This window comes from Sturnira hondurensis, unplaced genomic scaffold, assembly GCF_014824575.4.
Source record: "Sturnira hondurensis isolate 20B ecotype Veracruz unplaced genomic scaffold, ASM1482457v3 Scaffold0019216, whole genome shotgun sequence".
NCBI classification, from domain to species: Eukaryota; Metazoa; Chordata; class Mammalia; order Chiroptera; family Phyllostomidae; genus Sturnira; species Sturnira hondurensis.
In genome coordinates this window covers 2,284,246-2,305,224 of record NW_028091847.1, presented here as the reverse complement: position 1 = coordinate 2,305,224, position 20,979 = coordinate 2,284,246, and the positions used below count along the sequence as shown (strand labels likewise).

The 20,979-nt window shown below is 48.4% G+C and overlaps 1 protein-coding gene across 3 annotated transcripts in view; it reads right to left on the bottom strand.

Moving 5' to 3' along the window:
• Positions 1 to 6,409: 6,409 nt before the first annotated feature.
• The window catches only part of ABCC5 (ATP binding cassette subfamily C member 5), a 76,660-nt gene continuing 62,090 nt past the window's right edge, over positions 6,410 to 20,979 (bottom strand). For all 3 annotated transcript variants that reach the window (XM_037027631.1, XM_037027632.1, XM_037027633.1), the window contains 6 exons: positions 19,380 to 19,569; positions 15,534 to 15,693; positions 11,407 to 11,485; positions 10,045 to 10,158; positions 9,253 to 9,417; positions 6,410 to 7,875 (listed from right to left, as the gene is read on the bottom strand). In XM_037027631.1, the coding sequence (XP_036883526.1) occupies positions 7,774 to 7,875; positions 9,253 to 9,417; positions 10,045 to 10,158; positions 11,407 to 11,485; positions 15,534 to 15,693; positions 19,380 to 19,569 (810 nt within the window). In that variant the 3' untranslated portion in view covers positions 6,410 to 7,773. The remainder of the gene's footprint in view (positions 7,876 to 9,252; positions 9,418 to 10,044; positions 10,159 to 11,406; positions 11,486 to 15,533; positions 15,694 to 19,379; positions 19,570 to 20,979) is intronic.

Here is a 20,979-nt window from a genome sequence, read left to right as displayed (position 1 = left end):
CTGGGTGTAGGCAGTCGCTCACAGCCCCCAGAGCGGATGCCCTGTACAGTGCCCAGCTCTGTGTCCAGCGCCTGCTGCACCCTCCCCGTGGGAGGCTTGGCGTGAGCCCCGGGAGGGTGCTGCAGCCCAACCCCCCACCACGCCCCACTGTCCTGACCCACTCAAGGCCGCCACATCACCCCACTCCACTCAGCCACCATGGTCCTATAGTAGCAGGTCCTCTCTGAGGTAGAGCTTGTGAATAAGATTTTTCAGGGTTTGCTCCTCCAGTGGGCACTGGAGGGAGGGGGAACAACCCAGACTTGAGCACCCACTGTTTGCCAGGGGCTCTGTATACAAAGAGTCTCATGGGTGAGAACTGTTGTCTCCCCCTCACAGATAGAGCAGCCGAGGCTCTGATAGAATTGTGTCTTTTTAAAAAATCCTCATCCAAGGACATTTTATCATTGCTTTTAGAGAGAGAGGCAGGGAGAGAGGAAGGGAGAGAAACATAAATGTGACGGAGAAGCATTGATTGGTTGCCTTTCCATATGCACCGGGCCAGGAATCGTATGCACCCAGACCGGGGATCAAACCTGAAGCCTAGGTATGTGCCCTGACCAAGAATAGAACCCACAACATTTTGGTTATGGGATGGTGCTCCAGCTAATGGAGCCATTTGGGCCAGGGCCCAGAATGATGTGTTTATTATACTCAGTACATTCCTCTTATGCAAACAAGATTTATGGCAGCTTTTACTTAATATTAAATATATTCAAGACGGTCAGAAGGAAAGACCCAAAATCTCATGAAGGATAAGGGAAACAATTGGAGATGAATGTACTTATGGTACCTGAGCTTCCTGTCAGTCAGAATAAGCAGGCGGAAACGATGTGCTCCAGAGTCCTCGCTCATTGGTGGGTCGTCTTCCCGACACTACAGTCTGAGAGGGAGACTCGTTGGTCTGTTATCTAGTAGACAATGTTGCCAACAGGGATTTTCTGGAAGATGTACCAGCAGCTTTCCTTGTGCACCTGTTTCTGAGGGTGACCCCAGTAATGGTCAAGGACAAAGTATTGAAACCGAAGGAGTAGAGGTCTTTCTGTGAGTATAACATGGCGAGACCAGGGTGGGTGATTGTGGGCAGGACCGTATCAGATCTAGGAATGGATGGATGACACGTACCTTCCCAAAGTATCACTTCTCTTAGCCAACCATTGGTTTTCTTATCTACGTATGAATTTTAGTGGTTGTATCACATGGGACGTGGCCAGTCTCAACCAGCTGCTGGGCTTCCAGAGGCAATGTACATGGAGGTTGCTTTGGCGAAAACCCTTCCATTGCTTTCTTCAAGGCATTGTCCATGTGTCTGTGAAGGCTGGTTGGCCCTGGACCAGTCCTGGGTGATGTCACTTCCCTTCAGGAAGTGGCTGTGCCATGGCCATGGGAGACCAGTTCCTAACCCTGACAGTTCTCACTTGGGCAGTGCCTGGCTTAGTCTTCCTAAGCTGAGTCCACCTGAGAAGACAGGTGGGAGCTTGCCTGAGCCCAGGAAGAATGTTGAGCTCAAGCCTGAGGGAGAAGATTCCAGGAAGAGAAGAGAGGTACCCTCCTCCACCCACCACCACCCAAATACATATCATCTCCCTAATGGGAGCTAGGAGTGGGCATAGTGCTGGAGTTATGCTTCTCATGAAGTTATCTGGATCCAGGTTTTTCAGGACGTATTTATCAGTCCACGTTAGTCATAGAATTGTGGCCAGGTAGCTCAGTTAGTTAGAGCATCGTATTGATATGCCAAGGTTGCGGGTTCAATCCCCAGTGAGGGCACATACAGGAAATCAACCAATGAACGCATAAATAAGTAGAACAACAAAACCAGTATTTCTCTCTTGCTCACTCTTTCTCGCTCCTCCTTTCCCCTCTCTAAAATCAATCAATTAAAAAAGTCTATGGCCATCCCACCCCGAATGCTCAATCTCATCTAACAAACTAAAAATATATAAAAAGCATTTTATTTTGCTCAGGGATTTGGGAAGGGCTCAGCCGGTGGTCCCTTGCTGATCTAAGTGACAGGAGCTGGGATGGCTGAGGCTGGAGACTCCGCTTCCGAAAGGGTTTCTTTTCCCCTGTGTCTGCTGCTGCTGCCTGGCCTCACTTTCTCTCCATATCCCATCCTCCAGGAACTCTCCATGTGGCTTGTAAACCTCACAGCATGGTGGTGTCAGTCTATTTGCACTGCTTACATGGGGGCTGGCTTCTGAAGGGCAGAAGTGTGAGCTACTAGGCCCCAGCAGGGATTTGCGTTGAACTGGCACAGTGTCACTGTATTTTATTGGCCCAAGTAGTCACAGAGCTCACCCAGATTCAAGGGGGTAGGGAAACAAACTCTACTTCTTGGTCGCAGGCTGTCAAGGTCACAATGAAGGAAAGTACGCGGGCTGAGGGACACTGCTGCAGCCAGGTTTGGGACATACACTCTGCTACGAGAGAGTACAGGCCGCTTTCGTCTTCTTCATTGCACTTTTCTGCATGCATTAGTTTTATAATCAGGAACAAGTTAGTAGAAGAAATAGGGTGCACAGCAGTGCAGGCAGCTATCTGTGCAAGGTAAGATTTCAGTTAGCTGGGACTTCCTGGGCCCCCTTGGCTCATTTCCTTTCAACACTAAGCCCTACTTCTGGGTGATCAACTGGAAATTGGGTAGGGAAGGAGTGTCACCTCACAAAGCTGTTCCCCGAACACTGGGCATTCTTCTCCTGTCTTTCCTGCAGTCGTGCCACATAAGGGTCTCTTCTCCTTGATGCCATGTCTCTGTCTCTTTGAAGCAATTAAATTTCTTTTTGCCACGACCAAAAGAATGAAAGTCTGTAACACTGATTTTTTAAATTTATTTTTTATTTTCAAAGAGAGGGGAAGTGAGGGAGAGAAACATCATGTGTGGTTATCTCTTGTGCATCCCCAAATGGGGACCTGGCCCACAACTCAGGCATGTGCCCCGATTGGGAATTGAACCGGTGACCCTTTGGTTCACAGACCAGCACTCAATCTACTGAGCCACACCAGCCAGCGCAACGCCGATTTTTATTCACATTCTTTGAGCATCCATGTACTGGCACTATCAAGAGTCAGCTGAGTAGTGTGACACTTACTGAGCTCCTATTTTGTGTAAAACATAATACTTAAGCCAGAAGTTATAAGGTCTACAAAATTAAGATGATTTGCTGCCTTCAACAAGTTTAAATTCACGGGCAGAAATATAAGAAAATAATCAACTAGATTATGCAAAGTAATAAAAGCTAAAAAACCTTAAATAGGTGTGTAAGCAATGGGCTGTAGGAAACCAGAAGAATTTGGTTTGAAGAGAAAGGCTTTGTGGAGGAGACAGTATTTGAAGTGAGTTTAACAAGATAAACATGGCTTCGTCTGACAGCATGACCGAGGGATTCCAGGCTGAGAAAACTGCAGAGATTTAAAACTGCAAAAACACTGGACTGCTCTTGGCAACGCTGAGCAGGAGGGGGAGAGCCAGATAATGGGCGCCCGATGGCCCCTCTGTCAGCACCTGACTGTCCCCTGAAGATTGCAGCCATGGGTCTAGTCTGTCTTTTTAAAAAATTGAACCTGCCGGGGGTGACCTGGTTCATAAAGCCATACAGCTTTCAAGTGTGTGACTCAACAGAAACACCGTGCGCACACTGCACCGTGTGCCCACCGCCCACAGGCTCTGTCCATCCCCATTTCTCCCCGCTTTGCCCACCTCCACCTCTGGCCATCACCCCACTGTTGTCTGTGTCTGTGTGTTGTGTATAAAAATATATACCTGTTTTTTTGGCTTAATCCCTTCACCTTCTTTCATCCAGTCCCCCAAACCCCACCTCTCACGGCTGTCAGTCTGTTCCATGTAACCGCGCCTCTGTCTCTGTTTTGCTAGTTAATTTTGCTCATTAGTTTACACATAAGTGAGATTGTTACAGACCAGGGCCAAGGGGGGTATGATATACTATTACCAAAAGGACCCCCTACTAGGTTCACTTGTCCACCGCCAGAGAAAAGACATCTCTCAACGCCAGAGATTTGTGAAAAGAAAGGAAATGTTTATTTGAAGCTATCCAGACTTAAAGAAGTGACCTAATGGCTTCATTAAAATATCAAAGTCCTTTAGGATACCCACGGATGCACATAGTACTTCCTTCTCCCTCCACCCTAGACTGGGGTACCACGTCTCAGGAAAAGCAGCAGACGTCCATGATCCAGGCTGCTGGCACCATCAGCTTACTGAGGTTCAGGATATTCAGCTAATCCAAAGCCATGTAGCACCTTCTCATGGCCTATTGGCAAGAGTTTTTTCACCCTTCTTTAAGGCAAAGTCTCATCTGCTTCCTAGGCCACACGGCCAAAGAGAGCACCCCAAAGCCATGTGGTCCTCTTCTACCAAAGCTGTGGAAGTCCCTACTCTGGCAAAGCCGCGTGGTTCTCTCTCCCAATGGCTACCAAGTCTGGGTTTAAATCCCTGTGCCAATCTTCCTCTGTACCCCCATTTCCGACTCCTCCTACAATCAGTTACACCTGCCAGCATTCCTGTATTATTCCAAGTTTACTGGGCTGCCATTGTGAGTCTGGGCAGGTGTGGCCACATGTCATGGAGCCAATCTTCTCCAAGCTCCCACGTAGGCCCTGTAACTCGGGGGACCTGCCCCCCAGTTACATCTTGGGTAGAAGTCCCTTCTATCCTCCTGGCTCAGAGCATGGCCAGAGCTATTTAACATATCTATGCAACCAGTTAAAGATTATAGATATGTTAAATGACCATGTCAGAGGTTAGCTGCAGAGCTGTTGCTGTATATGTTCCTGCTCCATGTGTCCCTTCCCCCAACTCACACCTGTGGTGGGGGAGGGGGAGGACATCTTATATGTCTTTCCAATATTTCCTGGACACCCTGAGTTCTGGACCCCATTCCAAATCCCTGTTTGGGGCCCCCCTCTTGGCTGCACTCTGAAGCAAGATCATATGGTAACTGTCTTTCTGTGAGTGGTTTATTTCACTTAGTGTAATGCTCTCCAGGTCCAGCCATGACGTTGCAAAACGTGAGTTCCTTCCTTTTTATGGCGGAGCAGTATTCGATCGTGTTAATGTACCACAGCTTTTATTGACTCATCTACTTAGGTTGTGAAATATTTCACCAGCTTGCCTTTCCGGTTTGCATAGTCAGTGGTAAACATTGTGCAATGGTTCAGAAGGACATCAAGGCAGGCAGACTAGTTACGAAGCTGTAGTTACAATTTGAATGGAGGGCGGGAGAAGGGTTGTTGGTGGTGATGCCTAGGACCTGAAGTGACTGAGTTTACTGGGAAAGGGCAGGAGAGTTAACATAACTCCAAGCTTCTAGCCTGAAGACTAAGGAGGGCAGTAGTACCACTAATTCGGACAAGGGGCGCTGATTTCCAAGAGGCTGTTTGAGGCACCGTCGAGATGCCCAGTGGAGGCACTCAGCAGGCACTGGGGACTGGTACCACAGGGCGGCCAAGCCCAGTGGCAGGTTTGACACTGTAGGTGTGGCAGTGACAGAGCCCATGCACAGAGAGAAAAGGGAGTGGACAGAGGTGGGAAAATGCCTCCTCTCATGGGCCAAGCAGGTTGAGAGAGGCGGGAGGAGACCAGAGAGACACGAGAACAGGACGGGAAGTCACGGTGCAACAGAGAGCCCGAGCAGGACCCCGACCTAGAGGCTCTCCCTGCTGACCGCGCTACCCTCCTGGGCAGTAACTCCAGGGCATCCATGCAAGTGGTGGTTTATGTCACGGCTGTCCGGCAAAGCTGCCTACGATGACGGGAATGTTCTGTATCGGCCGACGCTGCCCTACACGGCTGCCACAGGCCACGTGTGGCTCCCGAGCTCTCAAAAAGTGGAACGGAAATTTCAGCTTGAGAGCCATGCCACTGCTGTTTCAAGACAGTCGTTTACAAAAAGGGCTGGGTGTAAGACGTGATTTTTGCTGCTGGTCAGCAGACCCAGTACTGAACAGTTTAAAAGCTTTCTTGGTTGCACCCAATACTGTATTGAGAAACTCTAGAATGATTACCCTTTTGAATGGATACTTAATTCTCAGTGAGTTGGGCTGAACGAGTTGGCCGAAAGGGCAATGACATCGTTTGAAGCATTCACGCCCCCATGCCCAGCCCCCTTACTAGCAGCACAGGAGCTTCATCTGGTGACCACGCCCAGGACACAGGCTTCACGGACCAGGGCCACCACAGGTGATGTTGGGCTCACTGGGCCCCAGGCCCCCTGCACGAAACCAGCTTGAGCACTGGCCCTTCTCAGACCGAACTCCATCGCTGGACATTCAGAACCAGGCCCCAGTATTCCAAAATCATTCGAAGACATCGCTCCCTTCCAAGAGAACTACTTTATACACCAGACAGACGTTTTACAAAATCCAAAATAATTTTATTCACTTTTTCAGATTTTTGCTTCCACAAGGTGTTCAGCAAACATGCTAAGGCGACAGAATGTCTAGTTGGTCACGACATGCAACGCTGACCATTCAACTGATGACAGCAGCGACCACGCCCACCTGAGCTACTGGCCCCACGGCACGAAGGGGGTTTGCAGGAACACGCCGAACCACACAGCAATCAGCAACCTGAGGTAGGTCTCTTTACAGTACAAAAAACTTCTACACCAGTGTGAGACACTGATTAGCAAGAGCTGCTTAAAGTCGCAGACTTTGGAGAGGGAGAGAGATGGTGTGACAACTGTGGTGAGAAAAGGAAACAGACCCACGAAACCCTGAAGCCTGTCACTGGACTGTGGGGGCGGCGGGACCAGGCAAATGCAAAGGTGCCGCTGGGAAGAGCAGCGGTCGGCTCCAGGGCTCAGGACCAGGAGGCCCGGGAGCTGGAGAGCTCTGTGCAGTGGCCAGCGTGAGGAACCTGAGGCAGTGGGACACTCCGTGAACAGACTTGATTCTGCTTTAGAAACAACAGCAAAAAGAGGAAGGCAGGAAAGAGGAAACTTCCTTCGCCCAGGAATGTTGCTGGGGTTTGCATCCCTGGCGGAGGGAGGGGCAAGGGGTCTGGGCTTTGCCCCACTGCTCTGCACGCAGAAACGGGGAAGCAACACCAGGACAGAAAGCAGGAGCCCTGAGAATCCACAGCGTGCTGCCCAGCCCCCAGCGGTCCCCCTCCATCCACCCTGTCTGGGGGTGGTCATGGGGAGGTGGCAGAGCGGCGGCTGGAGGGCCCACTACTGCCACCATCTTCCTTGTTTTATACCTAGAAAACCTGGCGCCGTGAAACAACCAGCGAGCAAAGAACAATACGCTGCCCTTCCTATCGTCTAATAGCAAAACCAGATCTCCAGTACAGCAAACTGTACAAAAATGATAGAAAGGAATTTGCACTGTTATTAGCACAGTGCTTATTTTAATATAAAATAAACAGCTTACATTTTCACTGTAAATATAGGCTATGTACAGAATTATATATAGATATAGCTACACGTATAAAGCTTCATTATAGGCCTCTGATACATTTATAATAACGGTTCCCTGAACCTTTAAGAGTGCAATTAGGAACAAAAACTAAAATTTGTTTACATGAATGTGGAATAAATACAATAATCAAAATATGACTCTCCCTAAAAGTGAAACACACAAGCCAATCCTGAACTGCTGTGCGAAAAGATAAAATCGGGAAAGGCAAGGTTTCGGCAGGACAGGAAGAGCGCCCGCCCCAGGCAGGGAATGGCGATGCTCCGCAGGAAAGAGGCTCCGCGGCAGCGGGAGGAGTTAGCCCTTGACAGCGATCTTGTTCTCTGAAGCAGCAAACATGGCATAGAACCGGGAGCTGTCATTGGACAGAAGGACCGATGGGGTGTCAAACTCCACCACCTGCAAAGGAAGGAGATGGCATCAGTACGTGACTCGGGGACACTCGGCTGATATAGAGAACCCCCTGCTCAGGAGGGGGGCAAGCCTGAGAGCCCCCGACAGGGTGCTTTCACCCGGGAATTCAGGTGCTTTTCACCAGGAATTGCTAGTGGCAATTGGACTAGCCCTGCCGTGCCCAAGGAGGGTTTTTTAAAAACTAACCAGGGTAAAGGGAAAGGCTGGAGAGAAAGCCCTCTAGACCTCCTTCCTCTAGTTCTCTCAGCCTTAGGTATGAAGGAACCGATCCGCAAGACGCTACAAGCTGCAAGGGAAAACACTGCATCTCAAGTGAAAGGCATAGCAGCCAAATGTTATCTTGTTTTGCAAGCTGATCTAAACCTACAGATGGAAAAGGAATAGCTCAGGATACCTAGATGGCAGGAAAGAATGGAGGTAAGGGACAGACTCAGTCAATGATCTGTTCCTATGGACTTCTATGCAGCCACCAGAAATTGTATCGCAGTAGCTAAGTGAGCAACATGCTGGCAGAACCTGCCTCCCGTGATGTTGGCTGAAAATGCCACATACTTTCCCAGCCTCCCTTGCTGCAGGACAAAAAGCACAGGACACCACCTTGGCCAAGGACATGTAAGAGAAGCCTCCTGGGAGCTTCTGGGAAAGGCTGTCCTGCCTGGAAGAGATAGACCAAAGGACAAAGTGTCTTTCCTTAGGACTGGTTGTGTTAGGGTACAACATTGGCTGCAGACGCTGTACCATGAGAGGCCAGGTAGACACTGGCTTTCTTAAGGGATGGGCAAGTTGTGAGCAGGTAGACACGGGAAAGGGAACAAGAGGGAAGGGCATTTAGGTAGATGCCCTATAGGCAGATGGAACTATATGAGTAAAGACAGAGGTGAAAAAGCTTAAGGGATGCAAGACTGCCTAGAGCCAATAGCACCTGGCAGGAAAGAGGGAAATGAAGAAGGCAAGCCTGGGCCAGACTGTGGGGAAGCTTGGAGCGGCAGGATGACACGTTTAGCACCACTGTGCAGCTGCAGAAAGCAAACAACCCATGGTGGCTGGTCTCAGAACACCTTGTGCATTTCCTGTGTATGTGAATTAGCTACTAACTAAACACGCTCTTGGATCTAAGTCAGGCACCCCTGTTTTCAAGCAACAAAAGAACAGGCAGTAATGCAACACGAGAACCCAAGTGTGTCCCTCACTCAGTCCCTTGTTGGGAGGGACTGTATCACCCTTCCCCCACCCCCCAAAGTAACCAGACTAGAGCCACTATGGCTGCTCTCCTGGATGCTCAGACCCCGCTAAGATGTCCATCAGCCCAGTCCTCCCAGACAAGGGTACATGTCAAGCACAGGTCCGTCAGGGGCTCAGTACCTGTCCCTGGGCCAGCACCATAATCCTATCAGAGCCTAGGACCGTATGCAGGCGATGGGCAATCGTCAGCATAGTGCAGTCGGCAAAGGCTTCTCGGACAGTCTCTTGGATCAGCAGGTCTGTCTCTGAGTCCATGGCTGCTGTGGCCTCATCTAGAATCAGAATCTGCCGGAGAAGAGGGGACAGAGATTCCAGCTACTTCCTTAAGCATTCTGGCTAATTTAGGTTTTATGAAAACGTATTTTAGCATTTCAATTTTACCCCATATGTTGCTTTTTCTCAGTAGATGCACATATGTAAAAATACTGTTTTGCGTAGAACTGATGTAACGCCAAATCTGTATGTCTGCCTTGATTTCCATAAATACAGGGGTATTCGTATAATACTCATCTAACAAAACACTCACCCTACTTGCTCTGACTGCAAACACAATAAGTAATCTTTCTGGACCTCCCTCTTCCAGTTTCTAAAATGAGGGGACTGTATCTGATGACCTGGGTATGTCTTGCAGTTTTAAGATCTTCTAAGTCTACAGTTTCCAGTCTATGACAACTGGCCAGAGTCAAAGGTTGCCCTTGAGAACTGAAGGCTCGGGGAAGTGAGAAATACAAACAAACAAACAAAAAACACCCATATACCCAAACTGTTAAGGTTAACTCAGAAACTCCCCTAGGCATTCTCTTAAAAAGTGCCACTGGGCTCAGAGGCAGGAACGCAGCAAGGAAAGGCTGCCCCTCCAGCTCCTGCTCCTCCTGCCGTTGCCCTCCCCCAGCACCCACCACACTGCCTCACCTTACAGTGACGGAGCAAGGCTCTCGCTATGCATAAGAGCTGCCGTTCGCCCACTGAGAAGTTCTCCCCATTCTCCAGCACTTCAGATTCAAGTTTCAGAGGTAGCTGAGCAATCTACAGAGAAAGCAAGTGCAAGTTAGAAGGGTAAAAAAGGTTGGGGAAAAAAAACCCAACTCTGACTTTTGTCAAAAATCCAGTGGCCAAGGTAAATGATCCGGAAACAGAAGAAGGAATTACTAGCTGAGAGCTTGGCTCCCCCCCAAAACAAGCACAGGTGTGGCAATCACACCCACCAGGACCCACACTTTCTAGGACAGTCCCCATTTTGAATATGCTACTCTGTTAGCCTCTTACTCTCAGAAGTACCTGGAAATTCCAATATTTTCATGCCCACACACCCAGGCATATAGTGGGCCTAACTTTGGGGCCACCGAAAACATGGGCGTGCAGGAGGAGGTGGGGGAAATAAAACTGCTGTCTTTCTGAAGTGCAAAGCAGTGGTCCACAGTTGTCCGACTTTTGTTTTTGTAAGCTAGGCAACCTAGTCTTCAAATGAAATTATTTGAGAAAGCTCAATCTAAAAGAGATAAAATCAGTGGTGGTCTAATGGTATTAGGGCAGGGGATCCTGAGCTTGACTTCAGCAGGGACACGAGGGCCCTCCTCCAGGGGAGGGGAGTCCATCTGCAGATTTGGGCCTCTGGAGGGGGCCTGCTGAGCTACCGAGAGATCTGTGAATCCATATCTATGCTTCATGCTTTCTGCACCCTCCACAAATAATGTGTCTTTTGCACATATATACTCTGAAATCATGTTATACTGTTATGATTAATAAAATAGAAATTAATTAAAAGCATTACTGAATTCTGAGTGGCTGTCATTCATCTCTGCTCAATCAATGGATAGTAAGAAGGGCAATATGATCATGGGTGGGAGGAGGGGGAGGCAAGGAGGGGTCAGGATATAGCAACTTTTATGCCCTTACTGGGACATCTGGGAAGCCCTGCTCTAAAGTGTCCCTGCACAGACATCCTGCAGGTGGGGGGACAGACCAGGCTGGACAGAGGCAGCCCCAGCAGGCTGAGGAGTGACCACAGCATCATTGCGTTTCCACCCATGAAATTGTAGCAAAGCTCATCCTCAGTTGTTTTTTTTTAGATTTTATGTATTTATTTTTAGAGAGAGGGGGAGGGAGAAAGAGAGAGAGAAACATCAATGTGTGGTTGCCTCTCACATGTGCCCCCTCCACCCCCCCGGGGATCTGGCCTACAACCCAGGTATGTGCCCTGACTAGGAATCGAACTGGTGACCCTTTGGTCTGCAGGCCAGCACTCAATCCACTCGCCCTCGGTTCTTTACTTACACATTCTTTCATGTGTGTCCTTTCTAGGGCATCCCAAATCTGGTCTTCAGTGTACTGGTTGAAGGGATCCAAATTTGATCTAGGGAGAAACATAAGAGGACTTTCTCAGCGATCCGACACTTCATCAACCACACAGCCAAGCTGCCTGGGGCAAGCATTCAAACGCACACAGGAAGAGGGCTTCAGCCCCTCAGGGTCGCAGAGGGCTCATTCCCTAACCAGCCAGAGTGGAAGCTCGGATGCCTGCTTCTGTCTCTGAGAACAGACTTTCTTCTTCACTAAATGTTATTCAACTTTCATAATATAGATACATAGAAGAATTAAGAAATATAGATATACAAATCACAAAGGGAGAGTGTGCACACAAAGAAGACCTGAACAGGCTGGGCTCAAATCCCTGCTCTGCCACCCACCATCTGTATGACTTTGGACAAATTACTCCTGTTTCCTCCTCTGTGAAATGAGGACAGAGTGATATGGTGTGGTAGGTTGCTGTAAACTTTAGGTAGTACGTGTACAATGCCCGGAACCTGGCGGGTAATCAATAATTGGCAGCTGCAAAAATTGACAAGGTCTGTGTGTAAACATTACATGCCTTGGTTCCAATGTTTGGTGGCTTTCTGACTCATATATTCAACATATCTTCCGAGCAGCACAATAACCCCAGGATCTGGAATACCAGGACCAGAAATTGTTCTGCTAAAGCCCTACCTGTAAAGGGTCTGGGGCAGGACGATCACTCCCCACAGGCATGCCATCCAAGGTGGGCCTCTTGATTAAAGGTCTGACTTGTCGATAACCTAAACCAGTAAACTTGTCTTTTACTGTTTTTGTTTTACTTTTTAATTTGAGAGTACATTTATTAAAGCTGCAGACAGGGAAACAGGAAAGGCCTAAGATAGAAGAAGCAACAAGAGAGAGACTGGGTGGGCTGCTGTTGGCTCACTAGAGAGTCAGAGAAAAGGGGGCCCTGGAGACAGGTTCAGGGGGTCAGCTCGTGACGAGCTGCCACTGCTCTTTGCTTCCCCGTTTGCATGTCTCACGGGCACCCTTAGAGTTTAGGAAAAAAAATCACTTGAAAAGGAGATTCAGGTGGTCATGCCTCAAGAAGGGAATGCTGAAATTTCCCTTAAAAAAAAAGTCCTTACCAGACTAAGACTATCAAAAAAAAAAAAAAGTAAAGAAAGAAAAGAAAAGGGAGCTTCTTAAAGCAATAGAATAACTCAGAGACAACTGGAAGACCTTGAGATCCTAAGAATCTGCTGCAAATCTGAAGCATCTTCCATGCCACCTAAAGTACTAAATGCTTTTCTGAAGGTGTGTGGGCCCAGAACGAACCCAAACAGGAGTCACTTGTGGACTCAGCCACTGCTATTGTGATGGTGAGTTGAGAGCTAGAGATAGACAGACTTCAAAAGTTCAAAAAAACCCCCACAAAAACATTGGGTGGATCGAAAAGGAGAGAGGGCACCAGACTAGGAAGAAAAGAGAACACTGCTTCTTGGTAATGAATGCCAGGCAGAGATGCTCCAGGTGATGAGAAGGTGCCCACCCCACACAAGGAGACTGAGACTCAGAGACAGACCTGAGTGACAGCAGCAGCCAACCCGTCTTGCTGAAGGGCAGGTTACCCACCAGCCAAGCGGGGCTGCAGAGAGCCTACAAGGAGGGAAAACACTCCAGTGGGGGCTGGTCAGGGCAGGGGCAAGGGGTAGGCTTCCTGAGACCAGGAGGCAAAGGGACTTCCGGAGAAAGAAAAGTATTTCCAGGGCCACGGAAGAGGGAAGGCCAGCAAAAGTGTTCAGGGCTGGATGAGAAGGGAACTCTCTTCTTAGAGTCAGTTACTGGAGCAAAGGGCAGAGGAAAGGGACTGGCCACAGAAACAAAGGAAGGCCTTAGGGCTCAAGCCCAGACAGGCAGACAAGGGAGGGTTGGACGCAGCTATTGGAATGGACTGAGATTCCAGCTAATCTAGATGGCGCTGTGCCCCAAATGGACTATGATTTAGATTGTGGTTTTCTTTTATGTAGAATTCAGACACTTTATCTTGTGACTTTTTCTGAGTTTTGTCTGTTTGGTTTTGGCTTTACCTTGCTTTCCCTCTAAGAGTTTTTTATATGTTTTAGCTGCATATTCTTATCTCAAGAAGATGTACTCACCCATAATGCTGGTTACAAGTGATTGAGAAACAGTTTCTAAATTCAGGGTTTCTAGGAGGAAGCTGAGGAAACAGCTGATCTACCCATCCCTTGTTTCGGGAAACTCATTACATAGGCTTTCTAACTTTCTAAGAAAAGCACAAGAATTTCAAATGTTGAATGTTCTTTGGAATCCGTAAGAAACCTGAGAGTGTACAGGAGGATAGAAGGTCTGGGATTTTGTTTGTCCTCAGGGTCTACTACTGACTTAAAAAGACAAAATTACAAATAGCAGAAATGAAACTTATGATTTCCTATGTTTGCACAGCTGATGACCAAACCGTACTCTGAGCTCAATAACTAAATACTCAAGGCATAACAAAGGATCCCAACTCCCACAAAAGCTGTGCTTCCATGGCGCCCTGCGGACATCAGCTGCACAGGCCGGCAGGTCAGTGCTTAGCAGGAACTCCAGAAGCCCTGACTCCAGACCCACATGAGGCGCCGTGAATGCACTGGGCCCTGGTGGCAGCACCTCCAAGGGAAGTGGGAAGTTCAGCATGCCCGATTTCCTGACTCTCTTCCAAATGACAGCTAAAAAATTAAGAAAAATACGGTTTCATCCTGAGTCAAAATTGTAAGGCCAATTTTATTCTCAAAGGTGTTCCCGTGGCATGCTAAAGTGAGAGATACATAGTAAGGAAGAGCAGATTTAGCAATACCTCTCAATTTCTTATTTTTAGATCTGAATCTTCAATAAATTCTCTTCTCAGGTAGCTTATTTGACCTTGTTACCTTAGTGCCAAAGAGAATGACTTATTATCACCAACAGACCCAGTTTATGCTGTCCAAATTCATTCGAGTTTTAGAGAAATGTCCAATAAACACGAAGGCAGGTGAGAATTCCGTTTATCTACTAGACCTCCCTGATGAGTGAGGTGCCAATTGCAGGGAGAAGGGGAGAATAAGGGGACTAAACGGTGATGGGAAAAAATTACAATAAAAATTAAACTTTAAAAAAGTGTCACTTCCAAAGAAAAGGGGTGGGGCTGGGTAGGGCAAAGGAACTAAGTATAAACACTGCCTGTGGTTATTTGAAATTAAATTAATACTAAGTTTTGGGGGAAATGATAAAAATTAAAGAGGAAATGGTAATATTACTTTTAGAGTGATTAAAAAAAAACAAGTCCTATTTAGGTTGACTATAGAGTTAAAACTGTTTTTATTTTGAAAGAGAAGCAACTTAAATTAGAATAGACACAAATTATGGAAACCCACTGTTTTTGGAGGCAAAAGCTTAAGGCTAAAGGCAGGACAAAATATAAGAGAAGAAAACAGAATCCAACCATATTTCCTTCTTAGTTACTATTGTAACAGGTCAAGAAGAATTAAAAAAAGAGAGAGAAGAAGAACTATTTTATCTTTGGCATGCTGGCAGATTTCAGAGAGGCATCCTTCCAGACTGTTAAAGGTGGGAGAAGATGCTGGGAAATGGAAAAACGTGAGCAGTAATAGTGCCTGAACACCACCGCTGGAAGGGCAACCTGCAGTGCCCGTCGGGGAGAGGACAGCGTGAACATGGAGGATGATGGCGACAATGGCTGCTGCCATTTACTGAATGCTCATCATGTGCTAGGCTCTGGGCTCGTATAATTTGTACAAGCTTATTTAGTCTCCACAACAGGTCTTGATGGATGGGGAAGGACATTTGGGAGTGGTCGAGAAGCTTGTCCAAAGTCACAGAGCAGAGACCTGAGCGCCGGTATCTCCAACTTGCTCACCACCATGTGGCAGGGCCTCCAAGCCCTGCTTTGTTGACGAGGCGCCCAGTACAGGGGAGCTGCCCCAGCCCTCTGCAATGGGAAGCACACAGTGTAGTGGGAAAGTGCCAGACTGGAGGTCGCCAGGTCTCAGCCCCAGGTGGAGGCTCTCACGTGCCCACCTGGCCTTGAAAGGAGGCACAAAGCCCGTGGGCACTCGGGTCCTCACCTGACAGTGCCACTGAACAGCACTGGCTCCTGAGGAATGATGGAGAGTTTGCTGCGGAGGTCAGCAAGGCCAATCTCACTGATTCTCACGCCGTCGATCTTGATGCAGCCTCCAGATAACTCCACCAGGCGGAAGAGGGCCATGCCCAGGGAGGACTTCCCTGGTGAGTGAGGAGACAGGCGGAGAGGTGGCCCATGAGCAACGTACAAAACTGGTTTATGCAATCCTTATTTCAAAGGAGTAACTCAGATAACATATAAAACAATTGCCAGAAACAGGAAAAAGGAAAAAAAAGGATGAACTTTCCTGAGCTACCAAGCACATACATTTAAATCATACAGCCTCTGCCTGAGAAGGAATTTAAAGGACTACCATACTCTCCTGGGAGTAAAATGGAAAAATGCTTCTCAGCCTAAGTGAGGAGGATAGAAGTCTTATGACGAGGAGCTGGGGGCAAACCAGAGGACAAGATGTTCCCCCCTCTCTGTCCCTTAATCTAGCTGAGAGAGAAACAAGACAAAAAGCCATCCACAGCCACAGCCGCAGCCAGGGAGTAGGAGAAGCTCTGGGGTAAGTGCGCGAGGGAAGGAGGCCTGGGTGGAGTGAACAAGTGGCTGCGGACGGCTCTGCCTGGACAGGGAGCTGTGGGAGAAGAGCAGGTCTGGGGGGTCAAACAATGGGTCGGTATCACGGTGACAGGCAGAACAGCTTTTTGTTTTTTAATTTTACTTACTGATTTTGAGAGAGAGGGGAAGGGAGGGAAACATCGATGTGAGGGAGAAACACTGATCGGCTGTCTCTCATATATGTCATGGGTGGGTGCTGAACCTGCAGCCCAGGCACGTGCCCTGACTGGGAATCGAACCAGTGACCTTTCACTTTGCAGGACGGTGCCCAACCAACAGAGACACGCTGGTCAGGGCAGAACAGCTTTTCTTAATGGAATCCACATTTTTTTTTTAAAGATTTTATTTATTTATTTATCATTAGAGGGGAAGGGAAGGAGAGAGGGAGAGAAATATCAATGTATGGTTGCCTCTCGTGCGTCCCCTGCCAGGAACCGGGAACTGGCCTGCAACCCAGGCATGTGCCCTGACTGGGAATCGAACCGCGATCGTGTGGTTCGCAGGCCCGTGCTCAATCCACTGAGCTACACCAGCCAGGGCTGGAATCTACATTTTAAGTTATGTAAGTAATTCAAGAAGATCACATCAATCTCTCGCAATCACTACTGCTGTGTTCAATGCGTTTCCTTTCAGTCTTTCTCAGAGGCGAAATCATACCAGGCATGTAACATTCTAATTGCCTTTTCCACTCAATGGCACATAACAAGCATCTAATCGTATTATTACTTTCCAAGATAAAATTTTGGTGGCTGCAACACAGTCACCAAAATGTGAATGTACTGTTGTTTTTAATCCTCATCTGAAGATATTTTTAAATTAATTTTAGAGAGAGAGGAAGGGAAGGAGAGAGAGAGAGAGAGAGAAAGAGAGAGATCAATTAATTGGTTGCCTCCTGTATATGGATCAAACCCACAACCTTTTGGTGTGTGGGACGACGCTCCAACCAACTGAGCCACCCAGCCAGGGCTGGATGTACTCTTACTTATCCGGTCCTGTAACACTGGACACGTAGTTTATTTAGAACTCACTACTTAGTTACCACATATGGCACTGCTCCAACTTTGCTCCTGCCTCAGACGATTTCCTTGGGATAGACTGTCAGAACATACAAACACTGAAAAAGCTGTCTAGTGCCCCGCTTCCCTAAATCAGTTTGACCAAGTGCTAGCTACCTTCCTACAACTCAGATTCACGGTTTAGATTTAGAACTATGGGATTTCAGCTGTTAGACCACATTTCCTTGGCTGAGTGCTGGATGCCTACCCTCCTCCGGCCCCCAGGCTCTGAAAGACTACTCAGGAGAACCTCATGACTCCATCCATTCAGGGTACAAACGCGTACCTTGCCTCAGGGTCTGCAGCCACATCCCTGCCCTCCTTATGTATCCCCCAGGCCGGCCCCTGTCATGGAACCTGGAGAAGCGTCCACCTTCCTACAGCAGAATTCCCCACATCCATCTACCAGAAGTAAGTTGGGAAACCCAAGCCCATGTAGCAGGACTGCCGTTGATGAGACCTTCTCCTAAAGTGACTGGCCTTACTCGGGGATGGGGGATCTGGTGAGTGGCCCCTTACCCAGGAGTGAGGAAGGGGAGGGAGACTCTCCCTCAGTGCCCAGGCAGTGGCTTACGATCCACACTCAGAAAGGAAAGGAGCTCGAGTAAACAGGTTAAGCTGTTAGGACGAGATGCCCAGGTTTGGAACACAGGGTCTGAAGCTGCAGTTCCCGGAATCTCTGGGAACGTGCTGGTAAAAAGAGCAACAAAGCCCTCACAGCCACAGCAGGACCAGGGCCTGTGGGCCTTGGCAGAAGCTCATTAGGATTAGAGTATAGACTTTGTAAGTCAGGCTATTTATAATGATTTTATTTTTCTTGTTTATTTCTCTTCATCAGTACTTAGGGTTTAATAACGTCTTGGTGAGAACTTCGGTCTGTCTCACTCGTGTGAAAGGGAAATCACAGGAAGGGGCACCAGCCAGAGCTTTCAGGAGAGTGGGCACCCTGGGCGCCAACGTGTAACCACAGGGGCAGTTCCAGGCGGAGAGGAGCAGGTGGGAGCCCTGGCGTCAGTCACCCTCCTCGGCCGAGCAGCCTCTTGCCAGTGCAAAATACCTAGAGGCAATATCTTGTTTTGACATGAAATGATTCCTTCAAACAGGGAGCAGGAAATGACTTTTTCTTTTCCTCCTAGCACGTTCTTTAAAGCAAACTGGCCAGAAAAGATGCTGGCTTCCCCACCCCCTCCCCCCATGGCAAGAAAGAAAGCTAGAAGAGTTCTGATGAAAAGGACGCTTGGCGCCCAGAGAGCTAATGAGAACTGACCCGGAGAGACCTCTTCCACAAGGGCAGCCAGGGAAAAAGGAGACAAGACTCTCTCTGAAACCCTGTCCAAGAAGAGGAGGAAGGGATTAAATTACTGAAGTCTTGACCCTAGAAACCTAAAGGGATTATTACACAGCACACTTCTAAGAGTCAGAACAAGTAAAATGCCTAAAACAAAGGCCAGTTCGCTAGTTCTTTGCAACTGACATCGGACCAAGGAACTAATTTCTGTCTTCGAAGGAATGTGGTTCCTGAGGTGGAGCTGCGCTGGCCTCTGACACGCAGGTGGCCACACTGGCAGCACATCACACGGACCTCACACACTGACTGCATGGAAGTCACGATGCCCACTGCCACACTCCTCAGCACAGCTCCCTCCTCAGGGCAGCGGGTCGCCCTCAGTGCCCTACGGCTGGGACTTACTGAGTATAAATTACGGTGATCCATGAAATAGAATTTCCTATCACGCTGTGGAGAAACCACATCTGAGAATATTAACTGACATTCACAGGGTTGGTCGTTTTGAAAGCAGGCCATGAAACAATTGTGTGCAAAGGGACCTCATTTTTGTAAGTGCATCTGTGGCTAGGAACCGCCTGAAGGACAGCCGCTGACATGCCCACAGCCACGATCTCCGGGGAGTGGGGTTATGGGTGCCTTTCCCCTCCACAACTCGCCACGTGTTCCGTGTGTTCTGCGGTGAGAGTGTATAGTTTTATGATTGCAAGAAGCACTAGATGTTAGAAGGGCCGGGTTGGAAATAGCCCTAGAAAACCGGTTTCGGTGAGACCTGAGACACTAACCACTCATCAACGGGGGACTGGTTTGAAGGGATGAGACAGTCGGTAACTCCAACGGGTTCCAAGTTTTCGCCAGAGCGGCCTTGGAGTGTCCTTACCTGATCCCGTCCGCCCCACGATGCCAATCTTCTCCTTAGGTTTGATGGTGAAGGACACTTTCTTCAGGACCAGGGGCAGATTTTCTTGGTACCTCATCTCTGCATTCTCGAAGGTCACCTCTCCTTCCTGGGGCCAGTCAGCTGGGGGAGCCTTGTTCTTAATTCTGGCAGGTGCTTCCAAAGAGAGGGTCTGGGGAGACAGAAGCGGCCCATTCAGGCTGACCACAGACTCTGGGGGCTTTGTCATGGCGAATCAGACCAGCACAACCACTGCCCCACACGGAAGCAGCTGTAGCCCCGGCCCCTTGCTGTGAAAGACCCCCTCAGCAGTAAATGCTGAGATGGAGACAGAGCTCGACGATTTACAGCGGCTAACTACTACGCAGCCGCTGGGGCAGCGCAGTGACTTTGAATTGCCCTCTGTCGTGAGGAATTCTTCCACAAAACTCCCTGGGAGGCCAAGGGTCAGCGGTGTGAGGCCTTCTATGCCTCTTCAACCCAGCATTTCGTATTGGAATTCTTTGAAAATATTCCACTCACTACAGGATCCCCCCATTAGGAAACCACTGCCCTAAACCCAAAGAAAAGTACCATTTATGGAACTTTTCATCAGATCCTGGCATTCTGACGTATCTCACTCAATCCAGGAGACACAGACTCTGATCCCAATTCCAGGTCTTAGATTCTCATCTGCAAATTGTGGGACTGGATCAGACCATCTTGGAAAGCCAGTCCAGCTTTGGAGTTCCATGTGAATATAACCGCTCGTAATTTTTGTTATCAACACTCAAATGGAGAACTGTTTTAAAACTTTCTGGCCACTAGTCATGGGACTTGTAACCTTCTAGGGAAGAAAGGGCCAAAGACTGTAGTGCTCTGGGGGTGGAGCCGAAAGTCTAACACTCCAAGCTGGAAGGACTTGTGTTGGGACCAGCATCCAGGGTGGGGACGCGCAGGGGTTTGTGCAGGGTTCACGCTGTACCACGGCTGACGACCCCCACCCCGAACTCTCCAGCAAGACTCTGAGCAGCTGCGGCACGAAAGCAAACACTACATATTTGTATGTACACCCACGAATCCCCCACAGACCAGAGCACTGGGCAAAGAGGCTAATGTGTAACTATAAGGAGCAGCTATTAGCAGATACATTTATCTCTGTGTGCCATTTTTCAGAACAATCATTTGTAACTTTCAGAAATATTCTATGACTAACGAGATAATGAGGTTCATTGTCAAAACAAGTCAGTGAGGCATGTCTCTGCTAGAAAGTGCAGCATACACAACATCCTGGTTCTCAACTGGACAGGCAGTGTTTCAGCAGTGCGCTCCTAAGTGAATTATGTGGAACTTGGAATGTATTCTCCCCATGTAAACAACAGTATAAATGCTGGTAACGTCTCTGGGCAGTTCGCGAGGTACGTAACGCCCAAGAACTCAGTTAAATTGGAGAATCCTAACTTCTCATGATGCTGCCTCCCTCTGCAGAGAACTGCTTTCAGAGTACCAACTAGGGCACTGGCAAGATGCTGCCCACGGCAACATGGCAGGGTACTAGGGGAAGGCGGGAAGAGCCAGGTCATCTCAGTATGGATTAAATTAA